Genomic DNA, 16,190 nt, shown 5'->3' with positions numbered 1-16,190 from the left:
GCAGGAGATGCAGGTTCAATCCCTGGGTTGGGACAATCCCCTGGAGAAGGAAATGGCAACCCACTCCAGTATTCTTGCCTGGAAAATCCCGTGGACAGAGGAGCCTGGCGGGCTACAGTCCACGGGTTTGCAAAGAGTCAGACATGACTGAGTAACTAAGCAACAACAATATACTGGGATACTGAGGGACCCACGGCCAGTGCCTCAGGGACCAGGATTAAGACCCAGGTGTTTTGGCTTCTGATTCTCTCTTCTGTCTTCCGTGTCATCTTGGCCAATCAGAGTCTGAGGCCCTGTGGCGGCCATGTATAAGTCACCCGCGATGTCTTTATGCATCTGCTCTGTTGCCTGTGCTGAGTGTTGTGAGAAAGACAGAGAAAATGAGTCATCTTCAGGGAGTGTACCGTTCAGATGGGGAGCTCAGCGAACCAAGGACAGAGTTAGCTGATACTCGGATGAAGTGTTAAGATGCTGTGGGTTGGCGAGTCATTTCTGGATTCAGAAATGGCAGGAGTGGGTGAGTATGGGCTCACTGGTCAAGGAAGGTGGGTGGGGCATCCTGGAGCTTCTTGAAGGAGAGCAGAGTTCAGAGAGGCCAAGTGGCCAGAGGTGGGGGACCTTGTGACATGGATGTGGGACCATGGGGGCGTGGTGTGCCTCTGAGTCAGGGGAGCCTGCCCCAGGCTGGGGCTCACGCAGCCTGACCCCAGCGGCCTTCCGGTGCAGCACAAGGATACTGGGGGTCACCACATCCAGCCCCCAGCTTTGTAGGCCCAGGAAACCCTCCTTCATCAGCCCTCCCAGAGCTGATTAGCTCATTAGACACAGACCCACGTAAAACCACACTCAGCGAAAGACTGACGTGTGAATGTCTAATTAGAAGTGAAATGGCAGTGTTTCAGGGGAATGGTATGTGAGAACCACTGACCTGATGCCTCCCAGGGAACTGAGAGCCCAGGTTCACTGGGCAGCCCACGCCTCTCCCTGGCAGACCCTGAATCTCCAGGTACCCCTCCATCCTTCCCCAGTCCCTGCCAGCACATGCTGCAGGCTGTGGGCAATACTGCACATGGCCCAGGAGACCCGCGTCCCCGTAGACGCCTGTGCTCGGTGGCTCTGGAGAAGCATCTGAAATCTGCATTTTACTGTAACAGCTCCCGTGGCTGTAGTGATGTGGAGCCAGAGTGGGAATCTGGGAGAAACTGCATCTTCAGGCATGCACACAGAGGCACGTTTTCCAGCAGCCGCACCCTGGTCGTAATGATTGGAATTCAGTTGTTTCCAGAACTTCTTGGTAGCCATTTATAGATGAGCGTGTGGAAGGCATGTCTGGGTGGCTGATCTCGTAAGATTACTCATCAGTGTTTTAAGTTTAGGGACTACTTTGCTCTCATCCTTGGAAATTAGCCTGCAGATTCCGTGAAAGTTAGCCAGGTCCGTCTTCTGTCCTTCATCTTGGAGGGCTCCTCGGGGGCAAGGTGTGACCTTGGGCCCTAAGAAGCTTTCTGCCCCTCTCTCTTGGTTTCAGTGCTTCAGTTCTGGAGAACTCTTTGCTGCCCACAACCTCAGCCACCAGTCACGGATCGGGGAGCGTGAGTTCCAGGAGTTCTGCCCCACCATCCTCCAGCAGCTGGATTCCAGGGCCTGCTCCTCCGAGAACCAGGAGAATGAGGAGAATGAGCAGACGGAAGAGGGGAGGCCCAGCTCGGTGGAAGGTGAGCCGTGATGGGGGGGAGGCAGGCAGGTGTCCATGCTTGTCAGCCCAGGGACTGCCGGGCCGATCAGATAGAGTGGCTTGCTGAATGATTAACCGGTTATCCTCCTCTTATCATCGTCAGGAGGGGTGAACTGAAGTAATGTATAAACTGATATTTCCCATGCTCATGAGACCAGTCCAGCACATCACCAGGCTGGGCAGTGTGGCTGGTGAGCGGTCATTGTGAAACTTTTGGACCTCTTTTCCCTTCTGGTTTTCATTAAACGACCAGGGGGCCAGTGCCTTGGTTTTTTGAGTTTAGCATTTAAGGCCTTGCACAGACTGCCCTCGTCCCACTTCATCCACCTGCCCTCCTCCTCTGCCTGGACCTCTGCTCCAGCCACAGTGGTTCACGTGTGTGCACGTGGCTCCCTTGGGCCTGGATCGAGCTCCTGCAATCCTGTCCTGCTGGTGTGAGCTGCCGGCATTTGGTACCTGGCACATGCCACCTGTGTCCTGCCCCACGTCATTATTTAACTCCTGTAGTCTTTAGCCTTTCGTGGGTTCACCTGCCCCTCCATCTGAAAGGTAAGCTGCTTTAGATAGCAACTTTGGTGTATGTTTTCAGGCTTCTTCACAGCACCCAGCAAGAGACACTCGGCAAGCATTTACTGATGGGCTGGCGGAACTCTGTCTGCCCTGGTTGCGGCTGAGTTCAGAGTGGGGGGTTGCACACACCCCCAGCAGCAAGAGCACCCCCGCCCGCAGTAATGGCGGCCCTCGTCTGTTCTTGTTCCTCCACAGTGTGGGGCTTTGGCTTTCTCAGTGTCTCACTGATTAACCTGGCCTCTCTCCTGGGAGTCCTCGTCCTGCCCTGCACAGAGAGAGCATTTTTCAGCCGCGTGCTCACTTACTTCATCGCCCTGTCCATTGGAACGCTGCTGTCTAATGCGCTCTTCCAGCTCATCCCAGAGGTGCAGTAGAATGGAAGTGTGTGCGTCCTCTCTCCCCGGGGCATCCCTGCCCCAACCTGTGCTCCAAGGCCCCTGACAGCCGCCACCCGAAACACTGACGTCTTCTTCTAGTCAAGGGACCCCAGTGACTTCTGCCTCTGAATCTCCAGGGCCTCCTGTCACTCCTGGGGCACCCAGGTCGGCCTCTGGCCTCTTCAGGGGTTGTCAGATGCAAGGCTGTTAGCACTCACCCCGTCACCCCCACCCACCATCACCACGCTGGGGGTCCGTCAGCCTCCTTCCCCTTCCCCAGTCAGCGCCTTTCCGAAGCCCTGTTGGCAGGGCTTGAAAGGAAAGGGGCAGTGGTGGCTGCCTCTACCCTTGGTCCGCCTGACCCCCTGCCATTCGAAATAGAGGCCCTGGCGGTACTCAGGTGTGGCCACCAAGAGACAATCCACCTGGAGTGAGGTGGAAGGAAAGAGGCTACCAACTGAAAAGCGGAACTGGCCTAAAAAGAGCCTTTTTTTAAAGCAGGCCCTAATCCACACAGCGTGGGCTTCCCTGGTGGCTCAGTGGTAGAGAAGCCACCTGCCAATGCAGAAGTCATGGATTTGATTGCTGGGTCGGGAAGATCCTCTGGAGGGGGAAATGGCAACCCACTCCAGTACTCTTGCCTGGGAAACCCCATAGACAGAGGAACCTGGTAGGCCGCAGTCCATGGGGTTGCAAAAGAGTCAGACACTACTTAGGACTAAACAAAAATAAGCTGCAGGATACAAGGCCAAACATAGAATCCAGACTGTGAAACAAAAACAAGCGAAAGTGACCGCAGCCCTTCACACCTTGCATCTGGACTTCTTCCTGATAGGAATGACTTCCTGGCGCCCTGACTTGACTGTTTTGAAATGTTCGTTAATTTTGTTCTTCAATTGTAACCATTGAAGAGCTTTAAAAAAAAAAAAAAGGCCCAAGGTGACAGCCTGCCGACGTGTCAACTCAGGCAAGGCCGTGCAGTGGGGCAGTGGTGACGTGTGTTGGCTTTGCCTTCCATAGGCAGCTGCCCACCTCTCCCAATCAGAAGACTTCATGGGGACTTCCCTGGCGGTCCAGTGGCTAAGACTCCAAGCTCCCAACACAGGGGGCCTGGGTTCAGTTCCTGGTTATGGAACTAGATCCCATATACTGTACTAGCAACCAAAAAAAGAAAAAAAAAGACTTTACGGGATACCCAGCCTTGCCTTACTGTTCCTGCTTCACGATGAGAGAAGAAATTTGGTTTAAGGTGAACCATCTCAATGCTATGTCAGAATTGCACATGAATCTAGCAAGCACTTCTCAGGGCAGGCCTCATCTTGGGCTATTTTTTTTTTTCCAGCTCTGGAAATTAAATTTATTAATTTTTTTTTTTTCAAGATCGGAAATGAAATGCTGTGTTGCCTCTTGAATAGGAATACAATAATGGTGCATACTCCGCCCCTGGGCTCACAGGGGAGGCCACGTCCTGGCTCGGTTTCGTCCTGCCCGGAGTGTGTCCCCCTGAGAAATGGAAGAGGAAATATTTTTTGGCGGGGTGATCTTGGAAGTCTGTTCTCTACGCTGCAGCCCTCTCAAAGCAAATGGAAACAAACAAAACCTGAGGCAGTTCTCTGGTTGTCTAGTGGTTAGGGCTCCGGGCTTTCACTGCTGTGGCCTGGGTTCAGTCCCCTATTGGGGAACTAAGATCCCACAAGCTATGCAGCCAAAAGAAAAAACGAACACAAAAAACATAGAGGGGAAAAAACGGCAAGAGAACCTGGGCTGCTGAGAGTGTGAATTCTCCGGGCGTCGGGCCTGATTTGTTTACCCTTTCTGCCCCGCACTTCTGACCTGGTTGCGCCCTGTGCGGTGCAGACCAGCTGTGAGGAGCGTCCACCTGCCTGCAGCGTGGGGCGGGTGTGCAAACACAGGCAGCACAACGGTCTCTTCCCGGGCTCTTGTTTCCTCTCTCGGATAGCCCTCGCGTCCAGAGTCCGCCAGGCAGCCTCTGGCCTGGCCTGGGGACACTTGGGCTAAGACCGCAGCTGCCCCGCCAGGCACAGCAGCAGGCTGGTGGGACTCGCCCACCAGGCCACAGGGGCAGGAGAGACAGCGTTCCAAGGCCACCTCAAGCTCCTCTCCCGTTTCTCCTGAACTTGATTGAAGAAAATTTCATCAGACTTGAATCACTAATAAATGTTCTGTTTCTCTCTCCCTCCCTGCTTGTCTCTCTCTGATTCTTCTCTTTTGTCTCCTTTGTTAATATCTGTCAACCAAACCCCTCCTGACTGCTCCCTCCCCGACCACCACCACCTGCCTTCCCCCAATGGCGGCTGCCATGCCCTGGGGTGTTGGCCCTTGTCCCTGTCCCGGGTGGTGCTGGCTCCCCCCCTCCATGGCAGTGTGGGGGTACGGTCTCCTCTGCGTGACCGTCATCTCCCTCTGCTCCCTCCTGGGGGCCAGCGTTGTGCCCTTCATGAAGAAGACTTTTTACAAGAGGCTCCTGCTCTACTTCATAGCTCTGGCGATTGGAACCCTCTACTCCAACGCCCTCTTCCAGCTCATCCCTGAGGTATGGCGAGCCAGGGCCCTCTCGGGAGCACGCCGCCTCCTGGGGGCTGCGGGGTGCAGTGGGAGGGACCCCTCCCCATCTCCAGTTATGGTGTAGCGAGGAGATCTCTCCTTTTGGAAAGCGAAGATGGGAAGCAGACACAAGCAGGGAGGGGCAGTTTGAGGCAGTGTGAGCAGGGAGTAGGTCTGAGAGCTGGTGCAGATCCCAGCTCCACTTGTGCACTAGGGCAAGTCACCTAACCCCTCTGTGCTGCAGTTTCCTCATGCAGAAAAGGGGGAAAATAACAGGCTGGACCTCAGGATGAGCTCGTGAGGGTTCTATGAGTTCGTGTTCATAAATCACCTGGTGCTCGCTACCTACCAGGTGAAGAGACATAGTGTAGCTAGGTCACATGATGGCCCCCAATTTGGAGCTTTGGGCACCAAAACCAGAATCAGTAGGTCTCAGTGAAAAAAAATTAGTTCTCCTCAGTAGGGCATAAACTTCTAAAGACCCTCTGTCTTTTGCATCAGAAAGTAAGCTGAACCCAGCAATCTGGCCTCACACATGTTGAAGGCCCCTTCACCTGGGCCAACCAGGACACCCTCCGTGGCAGAGGAGGAGCACTGTGTTTGTAAGGTTTAGCAGGGCCAAGAAGGAGTTCCTGATGCCGTGTGGTCTCCTGGCAGACCCGCTGATGCAGGAAGCAAGCATGAGGTGCTTCACTGTGGGTGGTCTGACAGGCCCGGACCCGCCAGAGGTGAAGCAGAAAGATGACGCCCTGCGCTCCTTGTAGCACTTCGTTTTCCACGCTGTGGTTTTGTGTCTCCCAAGTTGGTCCTCAGATCACTTCTGTGATGTGTAGGGAACAAGGGCTGTTTGACCTGTTTAACAGATGCAGAGCCCAGCCTGTACAAGAGCTCGTGTCCTGGTTCTTTTAGTGAGAACTGTTAGCTGCCTGTGTCCGCTCCTCTTTTCCTTAAGATGGTTTGACTCTCTTGGAAGGTTGGCCTGAATGAGTCATTTCTATTCTAGAACTTGACCTTTAATGTCTCTTAGAAAACTACACTGGGATTAGAGATTTCATTTTGTCTCTTTAAAAGAGAAAAGAAAAAAACACTTAGTTTCTAAGCAGCCCAGAGCCCTGGTTCTGATGGCCTCTTTTATCTGGGCCCATCCATGAGATGCTGGTGTTTGCTTGTGAGGCCCGTTTTCTATCAGAAAACTGAGGAGCAGGTCAGCAGACACTTTCTCAAGTTCCCCGCTGCCGCACACAAGTTAGGAGCTTCACTGGGAACGGTATTCTCCTAACTTCTACTCCTGTCTGCTTTCCCAAGGATTTTCTTTTTTCCCTAAGTGAAGTTTCAAGAACCCAAAACAAACTTCCCCAGGTTGATACATGCAGTGATACTGTCTGCTCCCTTGGCTTTGTGGTCACTGGGAGGTCTGCGGTCAGAAAGATGCTGCAATTCTTACTGTTCCACAAGGGAAAGGATTTCCCATTTTAGAAAGTTTAATTACACCATCTCCCTGTGTGTTTACATGCAGGTCATCCAGGGAGACTAGATAACGACAAAAATAAACACAAGTGTCTCCTTAAATACGGAATTTGCCGGCAGAGTCTGCCCTTATTACAAAGCACCAGGAGAAAGTAAAGACAGGGTTGTTAAAAGTTCGGCAGCCTTTGTCCGAGCCTGTTCTTCCTGAAAGTAAAATTCGAAAGACGATCTGATGTCTTTTGCATCAGAAAATCAGCTAGAGAGAACCCAGCAGGTCTGGTGGCATGACATGAGAAAAACATTAAGGGTTAGATTTTGCTGGAAAAAGGTGAGGTAGATGGCAGAGTTGTCCCAGTCTCTTCCTTTCCTGGAGTCAAGGAGGTGGTGGAAGAGAGGAGAGGGGACCAGTGAAACTCAATTCATTTTGTTTTCCTGGGTCCACAGGCTTTCGGCTTCAACCCCATGGAAGACTATTATGTCTCCAAGTCTGCAGTGGTGTTCGGGGGCTTTTATCTCTTCTTTTTCACAGAGAAGATCTTGAAGATGCTCCTTAAACAGAAAAACGAGGTGAGGCCTAATTGTTAGTAAAGGAAGTGACTCTCGGGAGAGCATCCGTCTCAGAAATGTGTCCCAGGCATGCTGTTGACCTCAGTGCTGATCCAGTGAGCTTACCTGGATCCTCCCACCGTGGGCTCAAACCTACGGACTTCCTGAGTAGATAAACCCACCTCCCCTCGGAAAGGGGACAAGCAGGGGATGAGGGCGAACCCGAAACCAGGTCTGGCCTGTGTGCCTCCTCCCAGGCAGTGACTTGCCCTCTTGATCTTATTCTAGATTATTTCCTTAACCGATTTTTCAGCCCTTGAGGAGATGTAGGAAGGGCACCGTATATGAAGTATGTCCGCAAGGAAATGAGACCGGTTTTTGTGGCGTAGTTCCCAGAAGTCACGCTCGGTGCCTGGCTCCTAGTTTTCCCCTAAGCAGTTGATGAGTGGGATACAATCAGCCTCTCTAAGCACCTGTGCTGTGCTTCCTGCCAGGAATGAGCACTGGCCCCTCGGTCACTGCTCTGAGATCCACCCCATGCCAGCCCCACGCCCCACCCCGCCCCTTTCGGCTTTCTCCATTACCTTGCCTTTGGCCTCTGTCTCTTCATTGCCTGCTCGTGGTTTCCCGGACGGTGGGAGTGAGGTCCTCCCGGTGCTCGTGGCACCTGCTGGGTGGGTGGTTTTGGTGAGCGTTGCTCTGGCTTGACCCCCTCTGCGCGGTGCCGCCAGCATCATCATGGACACAGCCATTACACCTCTGAGACGCTCCCCTCCCAGAAGGACCAGGAAGAGGGTGTGACAGAGAAGCTGCAGAATGGGGATCTGGACCATATGATTCCTCAGCACTGCAGCGGGGAGCTGGACGGGAAGACCTCCGTGGTGGACGAGAAGGTCATCGTGGGCTCCCTGTCCGTCCAGGTCAGTGGGCCGCCCTCCGCTGGGGGACGCAGGTGGGGGTTGGGAGGTGGGAGGGGCTTGCACGGTAACAGCCTTGATGACTCGGGACTGCCCTGAAGGTCTGTCGTCCACCCTTTGACCTGGGGGCCTTGGGGTCGGGCTTCCTGGCAGGACCTGCAGGCTTCCCAGAGCGCCTGCCACTGGCTGAAAGGCGTGCGCTACTCAGACATCGGCACGCTGGCCTGGATGATCACCCTGAGTGACGGCCTCCACAACTTCATCGACGGCCTGGCTATCGGCGCCTCCTTCACTGTGTCCGTCTTCCAGGGAATCAGCACCTCAGTGGCCATCCTGTGCGAGGAGTTCCCACATGAGCTTGGTAGGTGCCTGGGCACTGCCCCCACCCCAGCCTGGTCCATTGTGCTGTCTCCCCCGCTGCCCTTCGGAACACAGACCATCTTCAGTGGACACATTCTTTGTGCTTTGTGAAAGCAAACCACTGATTCTCAACAGCCAAATCAGTCACTGCAAATTGATCACTGGATAAGGACATCCTTGGCGGTCCAGTATTTAAGACTCTGCACTTCCACTGTAGGGGGCACAGGTTTGATCCCTGGTCAGGGAACTGAGATGCTGCGTGTGACACAGTATGGCCAAAAACACCCAGAAAGTTGATCGTTGGAAATGTTGGAGTTTTTACCAGCATGTTTGTGGCTCAGTTTCTTCACTTCTACACTGGGATTAATAGTGGTACCTGTCTCGTTGACTCATCGTGAGAAACATGGTGGGGAGAAATAGTGAAAAGGACTTATGGCGTGCCATTCACTAGACTTAAGTTTTCAGTATTGGTTATCTCTTACATCCTATTAATCTTCCAAAGGCTGAGCTACATGTTAGAGGCCTGGTGGGTAGATGAGCCAGTTGGAAACTCCTTGGTTTTATCAGAGGGAGAGTGTAAAAAGCCTAGACTTTTTTGAGGCTCAGATATTCAAGGTCATATCCCGGCTTTGCCGTTTATTGGCTTGTGAATTTGGGCAAATGACTTAACATCTGTCCATCTCGATTTTGTTTCCTAAAAACACCATGCATTACAGTTTTGAGGAAGGACGCTCCTTCTATTTCACCATCAATCACAAGAGAAACGAGGCCATTGCAGGTGGTTTTCTGTCTTGAAAATCCTGTGCATTGTATTCAGCCTCTAGACTGGACACGCATGGTCGGCCTCATAGATGCAAGCTTGCAAGCATCCTTGGTGTGGAGGTCAAGGGGGCCTTAGTCTGTCATGAGCTCTAGTCTGGGGCCGTCAGGATTTTCACCCAGACTCCATCCAACATTTAGGCAGCCTGTCCTCATCACGTTGTGTGTCCCACAACCTAATATGACTCTTCTGTCCACACCTGCCCCTCTCGTCCTCTCCGCTGTAGGAGACTTTGTCATCCTTCTCAATGCCGGCATGAGTCTCCAGCAGGCTCTCTTCTTCAACTTCCTCTCTGCCTGCTGCTGTTACGTGGGCCTGGGCTTCGGCATCTTAGCCGGCAGCCACTTCTCTGCCAACTGGATCTTTGCACTGGCTGGAGGAATGTTCTTATATATTTCACTGGCTGATATGGTAAGTTTTCCATAGTTTTAATGCCTTGTAGGCAAAACTGGATCAGGTTATTAATTTAAGTTCATTGAGTGGGATGACAGCTAAGGTGCATTAGTTACTTTGTTTTTAATAACAGCTTTATCAACAAATCAGTTCATGTGTGTGCACGTGCTAAGTCGCTTCAGTCCTGTCCAACTCTTTGCAGCCCTGTGGGCTGGTAGCCTGCCAGGCTCCTCTGTCTGTGGTATTCTCCAGGCAAGAATAGTGGAGTGGGTTGCTATGCCTTCCTCCAGGGGATCTTCCCGACCCAGGGATCAAACCCAGATCTCACATGTCTCCTGCATTGGCAGGTGGATTCTCTACCACTCGGCCCTGTGGGAAGCCCAAACTTGTATACACACCATTTACCTATTTAAAGTATACAGTGCTTTTTTAAAAGGGATATTAGATTTTTAAAGGATGAAAAGCTTATGTTCCTTAGGCACACGTCACTGAAGAAAATGATCTATCTCAACTCCAGGGTCCTTACCTAAGTCTCTTTTAGATATCCACAGATAAATAGAAAGGAGGCAGGAAGGGAAGGAAGGAAAGAAAATTACCCATAATTATTCTCCCTCAGAACACCACCACTTGGCTTTATTTCTTGTTTCTTCACAATGCATCGTGTTTGTTTTTAAACAACTAATCACACTGAATATACACTCCTGTATCCTAGTTTCTTTTTTCACTTAATACATTCTAGACGTTTTTCTTGCTGCATACTCTCTAAGGGCATCCTTTTCAGGGAACTCCCTGTCAGTCCAGTGGTTAGAGTGACACTGGACTGACAGTCCAGAGGCGTGGGTGTGATCCCTCTTTGGGGGACTAGGATCCAGCTTGGCACGCCAAAACCAAACCAAAAAAGGCATCATCTCCACTGCTGGTATTATTTGGTGGGAGAGTGTACTCGATCCAGAACAGGAATCACGGGCTCAGAAAGGCTGCATTAGTTTGAGGTTTTAATGTGTGTTGCCAAATTGCTTTCTAAAACAGCTTAACCTTCCTTTACATTATTAGCAGCGTCTGAAAGTGTACCTTGTACTGTGCCCACTAACGTCTGTTTGAGTTTGCTACTTTAATACTGATTTGTTGCAGCTTTTTCTCTACTGAGGTTGATTTCTTTCCTTAAGGGCATGACATGTTCTTTGGCATGTTTGAATGCATTATTCTGTATCCTTGGAAAGTATTATTTTAAAAAAATCATTTGTTTGTTTATTTTTGGCTGCGCTGGGTCTTCATTGCTACAAGCAGGCTTTCTCTAGTTGTGGCGAGCCGAGGCTACTCTTCCTTGCAGTTCATGGGCTTCTCATTGCTTCACTTGTTGTGGAGCACAGGCCCTAGGGTTCACAGGCTCACTAGTTGTGAAGCACAGGCTTAGTTGCCCCAAGGCATGTGGGATCTTCCCCTACCAGGGATGGAACCCATGTTCCCTGCACTGGAGGCAGATTCTTAACCATTAGACTACCAGGGAAGTCCTGAAAAGTAGTATTTTTGATGAGATGATGAGAGTACTGACCACCATGGTCCATCCTCAGCCAATGGGTTAGGATATTTTTTGTTCAATCCTTGGGTCAGGAAGATCCCCTGGAGAAGGAAATGGCAACCCACTCCAGTATTCTTGCCTGGGAAATCCCATGAACAGAAGAGCCTGTAGGGCTACAGTGCATGGGGTCACAGAGAGTCACATATGACTGAGCATGCATGCCTTGCTAGCCAGCTGCAGGAGACCTTGAGTCATTGCAATACTTAGCTCCATTTTCTGGCCCCTTACAGTTGTTCAGTTTCCCAAACAAGTGGCAGTTTTATCAGAGTGGTTATTTTTAACCAGTCGCTAAACACATCCCGGGTTACATATACATTTAGTACTTTGTTTCACCTCCATAGTTGTAAAGCAGTGGCAACCACCTTGGAGAAAGGTGATAATGTTCAAGTTCTAGAAGATACTGCTATTGATTTACTTTGTAAACCAATCCTATTTTTTTATATACCCTGGTGGTTTAGCAGTAAAAGAATCTGCCTGTTGATGCAGGAGACGTGGGTTCAATCCCTGGGTCAGGAACATCCCGTGGAGAAGGAAATGGCAGCCCACTCCCATACTCTTGCCTGGGAAATCCTACGGACATGGTGGGCTACACTCCATGGGATCACAGAGTCAGACATGCCTGAGTAACTGACATGCACGCGTCTTGATTAAATATTATATATAATAGCTATTATAGTAATCATATACACTAATGATGTGTTATTTTCACATAAAAATATAATAATGATAAACATTGTAATGATTATTCGATAGTGTATATCACTGAATTGTCCTGCACTTAAAGGACCTGCAGCTCTCGTGTTCTCTTTTCGTCCCCAGTTCCCTGAGATGAACGAGGTCAGCCAGGAGGACGAACGCAAGGGCAGCTCCTTGATCCCCTTTGTCATCCAGAACCTGGGCCTCCTGACCGGCTTTGGCATCATGCTGGTCCTCACCATGTACTCGGGACATATCCAGATCGGATAGGGCCCCGCCAGGAGCCGGCGGGGTTGGCAGTCTGGCCCTGGGCTGCCCGACCCCTGGCCCAAGGACGCCTCATCCATGAAGCACTTCAGAAGAGGCAGTTCTATTAAAAACTGTGACACGGACTCTATTCCTACATTCAAATGTCAGCTGGTTTTGAAAATGCTCTGTCCAAGGAATAAGCTGCCCTGGAAACCAGCCTCTCGGTAGTGCCTCTGTCCCTTTCCTCTTCTCAATGCAGCTCGAAAGACAAGCCTAACTTTTCCCTCTGGTTACCTTGGCCACTTTCTCTCCCAACCAGCACTGAGACATTCTGAATCCTTGGCCAGGTGATGCAGAAAGAGAGCCAGGGCTCACAGCTTGGTGAGAAATACTAGGAGGTGAATCTACAGTTTGGGGCTCATAAAGTCTCAGTGTGTTTCCTGGGCCTCAGGGTGACCCAGTTTTAAGTGAATTTGCCTGTTTTTTTTACAGCAAAAGTACAAAAGACAGGAATCCCTCTTATATTTTCAGTCTGTTCGGTTGCCTGTTCTGTCAAAGAGAAGTCAGAGCTGGGAACAGATGAGCAGGGCTGGAGGAGAGGCGAGGATCACTGTGTATGGACGAGGGGCGTGTGTCTTGTCAGGATGGTCGCTTATCCCCACTGGGACCCTGGGCCACAATCGGTTCTGCACCTGATGTTTCGTGGCTGTCCAGCTGAGCAGCCAGTAGTTTGTGTTGCCTGAACCTCCCCTCCTTTGAGATGAACGCTGGTGGACACGGGAGGGCAGAGAAGAGAGACCTCTGAGAAATCCAGTGGCTTTGCTACGATTCCCACCCCGCAGCCCCCACCCCCATCTCCTGAGAGGCATTTCCACTGCCTCCCTGGCAGCATACTCTAAGCACAGACGACACCCGTGTTGGAGGGGAGACCGCACAAATCCACCTCCCTGGACAGCAGCTCCTGCTGCCAAGTGACGAGTTGACTTTCAGAACAGGAGTGCCGCTTGGGGTCTTCTGGACGAGGGTGAGCGGGGGTGCAGTCAGCGCAGGCAGCCTTTAGGACTTACTGATGCCACAGCTAACTGCACATGGTAGACTCTGAGCTGGGAGGGGAGCGCCCTTAGTGTTCACAGAATAGGGGACCCAAGAGTTCCCGCGGCAGCCAGCTGGGTCCCCCTTCTGCCCTCACCCCACACCAGAGAGGGTGGATCCTGTATGGAACAGTATGAATTATGCTAATAACTCTCTTCAGAAAATGGGTTGATAGCCTCATGTGTGTGTGTGTGTGTGTGTGTGTGTGTGTATGGGAGACCGTGGGTCACCTGCTTGCCCTGTGGAGCCCTCTCCGCAGAGCTCCAGCTGTGAGGGGAGCTAGTCTCCAGGTTCACTAGGTGAATTGCTGTATTATTATCATATTGATAACGTGAGATTCCTCAGCCACTCTGGGGAGCAGACCTCCCCAGAAGCCTTTCTCAGCGGTGCCCGCGGTCGCAGACCGGCCTGTGCGCGTGGCTGACCAGTGCTGGTCCGTCGCCACCGCCCGAGCACATTTCCGTTCTGACAGGAAAACTTTTCCACTCTACAGTAATTGAAAGCATCGACTCTGGGTTTTTTTCTTTCTTTTTTCCTTTGGGAAACATCCCTCAAACCGGGACTATTCTTGAACATGAGCAGGAAAACCGTTAGTGATACTTTACAAGTTTTTCTCATCTTGCCTGTTGATTTGGATAGATTTGAGAATGGGCGGGAGGAGGAGGAAAACTCAGTTCTCAAGATTCTAGATGTACTGTCAGGACAGACTCCCCGGTAGGATTACGGTCCAATTTTTACCAAAGAACCAATTCCTTGAATGTTGGAATCTAACTTTTTATACCGTCATTATTATTGTCACTGTTAACTGTTTTGAAACGAATCTTTGTCTCTTCTGTTTCATTTTTCTCAGATTGCTTTCAGAAGCTAGCAAGAAATAACACTCAAACCTTAGGACCCTAGATGATTTTGCTTCCCTTAATTTACATGGATGTATTAACTTGATAATTTCAGCATTCCCTGTAGATCTGTCCTTCCTTACAGACACTGGTATTTGTGGAGTAGAATCCTAAGTAAGCATTAGTGGGTTTCTAGTTTTAGGAGAAGAGCCCAAAAATGTAACCTTGAGCAAATTAAAAAACTAAAATATGAGCAGTAGGGTGTTTTCCCTTCTCGTGCACATCCATATTAAGAACTGACTTTCCTTTCACAGACACCTGCCTCAGAGGGGAGTTTTTTCCAAACTGTCATTAGTCCAGAGGCCAGTCCCAGCTGTAGCTTAGGAGGGGTAGAGACACTCAAATTGTGCAACGGATTACCTGTTGCTATGGCAACAGATTTGCCTCATGAATCGAAAATGTGGCAGTTTCTTTTTGAAGTGTTGGGTTTGCTGTTTCAAGCATTTGTACACAGAAGTCTGAGGAGTAGCAAGTTCTGAGGACTTATTTCACGTCTGGCATTAGCATCCTCAGCCTGTCTCCCTTGTGGACCACCTCTCTCTAAGGATAACCAGGAAGGTATGTGTAATGTGCAGGAGCCGTGACTCCAGAGGAGGGGTTCTGCTGCTTCTCACCCTCCCCCTGGCTTGCAGGTCTGCTGTCCTTGCCCCCAAGGGTTTTTGTGTCTAGTGTCAACTTAGGTCTCCCCTTCACTGGTCCTTCACCCTGGGTTTTAAAAAGAAAGCTTCTCTTTTATGGCCTCCTAAGACCTGTTTTTAGTAAATCTTCTTCCACATGGTAATATGGAGATAGCAATATGTTGGAAATCTGCTTAAAAAGAAACAAGAGGTTGTCTGATTTTTGCAAAAGAGAGAGGTTAGCTTTTTATTATTCATATTTTATTTTACAGTTCTGCAATTCCATCACAGTATTTTTTTAAATGACTCAGGTGTTATGAAGATAAATTAGAAAATAAAATAAACTTAAGTTATGTGGACTGTAAATGTTTTTATTTGTAAGATTCTATAAATAAAGCTATATTCTGTAACTATCAAATCCCGAGTCATCTTTTGCAATAAGGTAGGTGTAAGGAGACTGTTGAACACAAGGTGGCGATGATGTCTCACTAACATGAAGCTTCCTTTTGCTGGTCCAGCTTACATTTGGAGAGGGGAGAAGGAAATGGCAACCCACTCCAGTATTCTTGCCTGGAGAATCCCATGGACAGAGTAACTTGGTGGGCTACAGTCCACGGGGTTGCAAAGAGTCAGACACGACTGAGCGACTTCACTTTCACTTTCACTTTAGTTGGTAAAGATACCGCCTGCAATACAGGAGACCCTGGTTTGATTCCTGGGTCAGGAAGATCTGCTGGCGAAGGGATAGGCTACCCACTCCAGTATTCTTGGGCTTCCCCTGTGGCTCAGCTGGTAAAGAATCTGCCTGCAATGCAGGAGACCTGGGTTGGGAAGATCCCTTGGAGATGGGAACGGCTATCCACTCCAGTATTCTGGCCTGGAGAATTCCATGTACTGGGTCGCAAAGAGTCAGACATGACTGAGCCACTTTCACTTTCACTTTAGAAGGAACCTCAGATAATGTAACAGGCTCACTTTAAAATGATTAACTTATCTTTTAATGGAGCCTATGACTTTATCAGTGATGGATGGTATCTCCTAAAAAGAACTTTCTGTCATACTGTTTTCACTCGTACAAATCCGTGATTTGAAACTTGGAGAATATTTGTTGCCCAGTCGCTCAGTTGTGTCTGACTCTTTGCAACCCCAGGGACTGCAGCATGCCAGGCTTCCCTGTCCTTCACTATCTCCCGGAGCTTGATCAAACTCATGTCCATTGAGTCAGTGATGCCATCCTACCATCTCATCTTCTGTCATCCCCTTCTACCTTCTGTTTTTCCAGCATCAGGGTCTTTTCTAACGACTCAGCTC

General features: G+C 50.2%; 1 protein-coding gene across 2 annotated transcripts in view; it reads left to right on the top strand.

Annotated features, from left to right (window-relative positions):
• Positions 1-15,297, top strand: part of SLC39A14 (solute carrier family 39 member 14) — a 48,879-nt gene extending 33,582 nt beyond the window's left edge. The window contains exons 3-9 of one of the 2 annotated variants that reach the window (XM_061163922.1): positions 1,529-1,715; positions 5,067-5,236; positions 7,159-7,281; positions 7,992-8,180; positions 8,331-8,538; positions 9,584-9,768; positions 12,149-15,297. In XM_061163922.1, coding sequence (XP_061019905.1) covers positions 1,529-1,715; positions 5,067-5,236; positions 7,159-7,281; positions 7,992-8,180; positions 8,331-8,538; positions 9,584-9,768; positions 12,149-12,295 — 1,209 coding nt within the window. In that variant the 3' untranslated portion in view covers positions 12,296-15,297. Of the gene's footprint in view, positions 1-1,528; positions 1,716-2,500; positions 2,671-5,066; positions 5,237-7,158; positions 7,282-7,991; positions 8,181-8,330; positions 8,539-9,583; positions 9,769-12,148 lie in introns of both variants that reach the window. The other variant, XM_061163923.1, reaches the window with a different exon arrangement.
• Positions 15,298-16,190: the final 893 nt, after the last annotated feature.

The sequence above is a fragment of the Dama dama genome, chromosome 16, assembly GCF_033118175.1.
Source record: "Dama dama isolate Ldn47 chromosome 16, ASM3311817v1, whole genome shotgun sequence".
Taxonomy (NCBI): Eukaryota; Metazoa; Chordata; class Mammalia; order Artiodactyla; family Cervidae; genus Dama; species Dama dama.
Note: the sequence above shows the minus strand (reverse complement) of the source record. Positions and strands in the feature narration are given on the sequence as shown.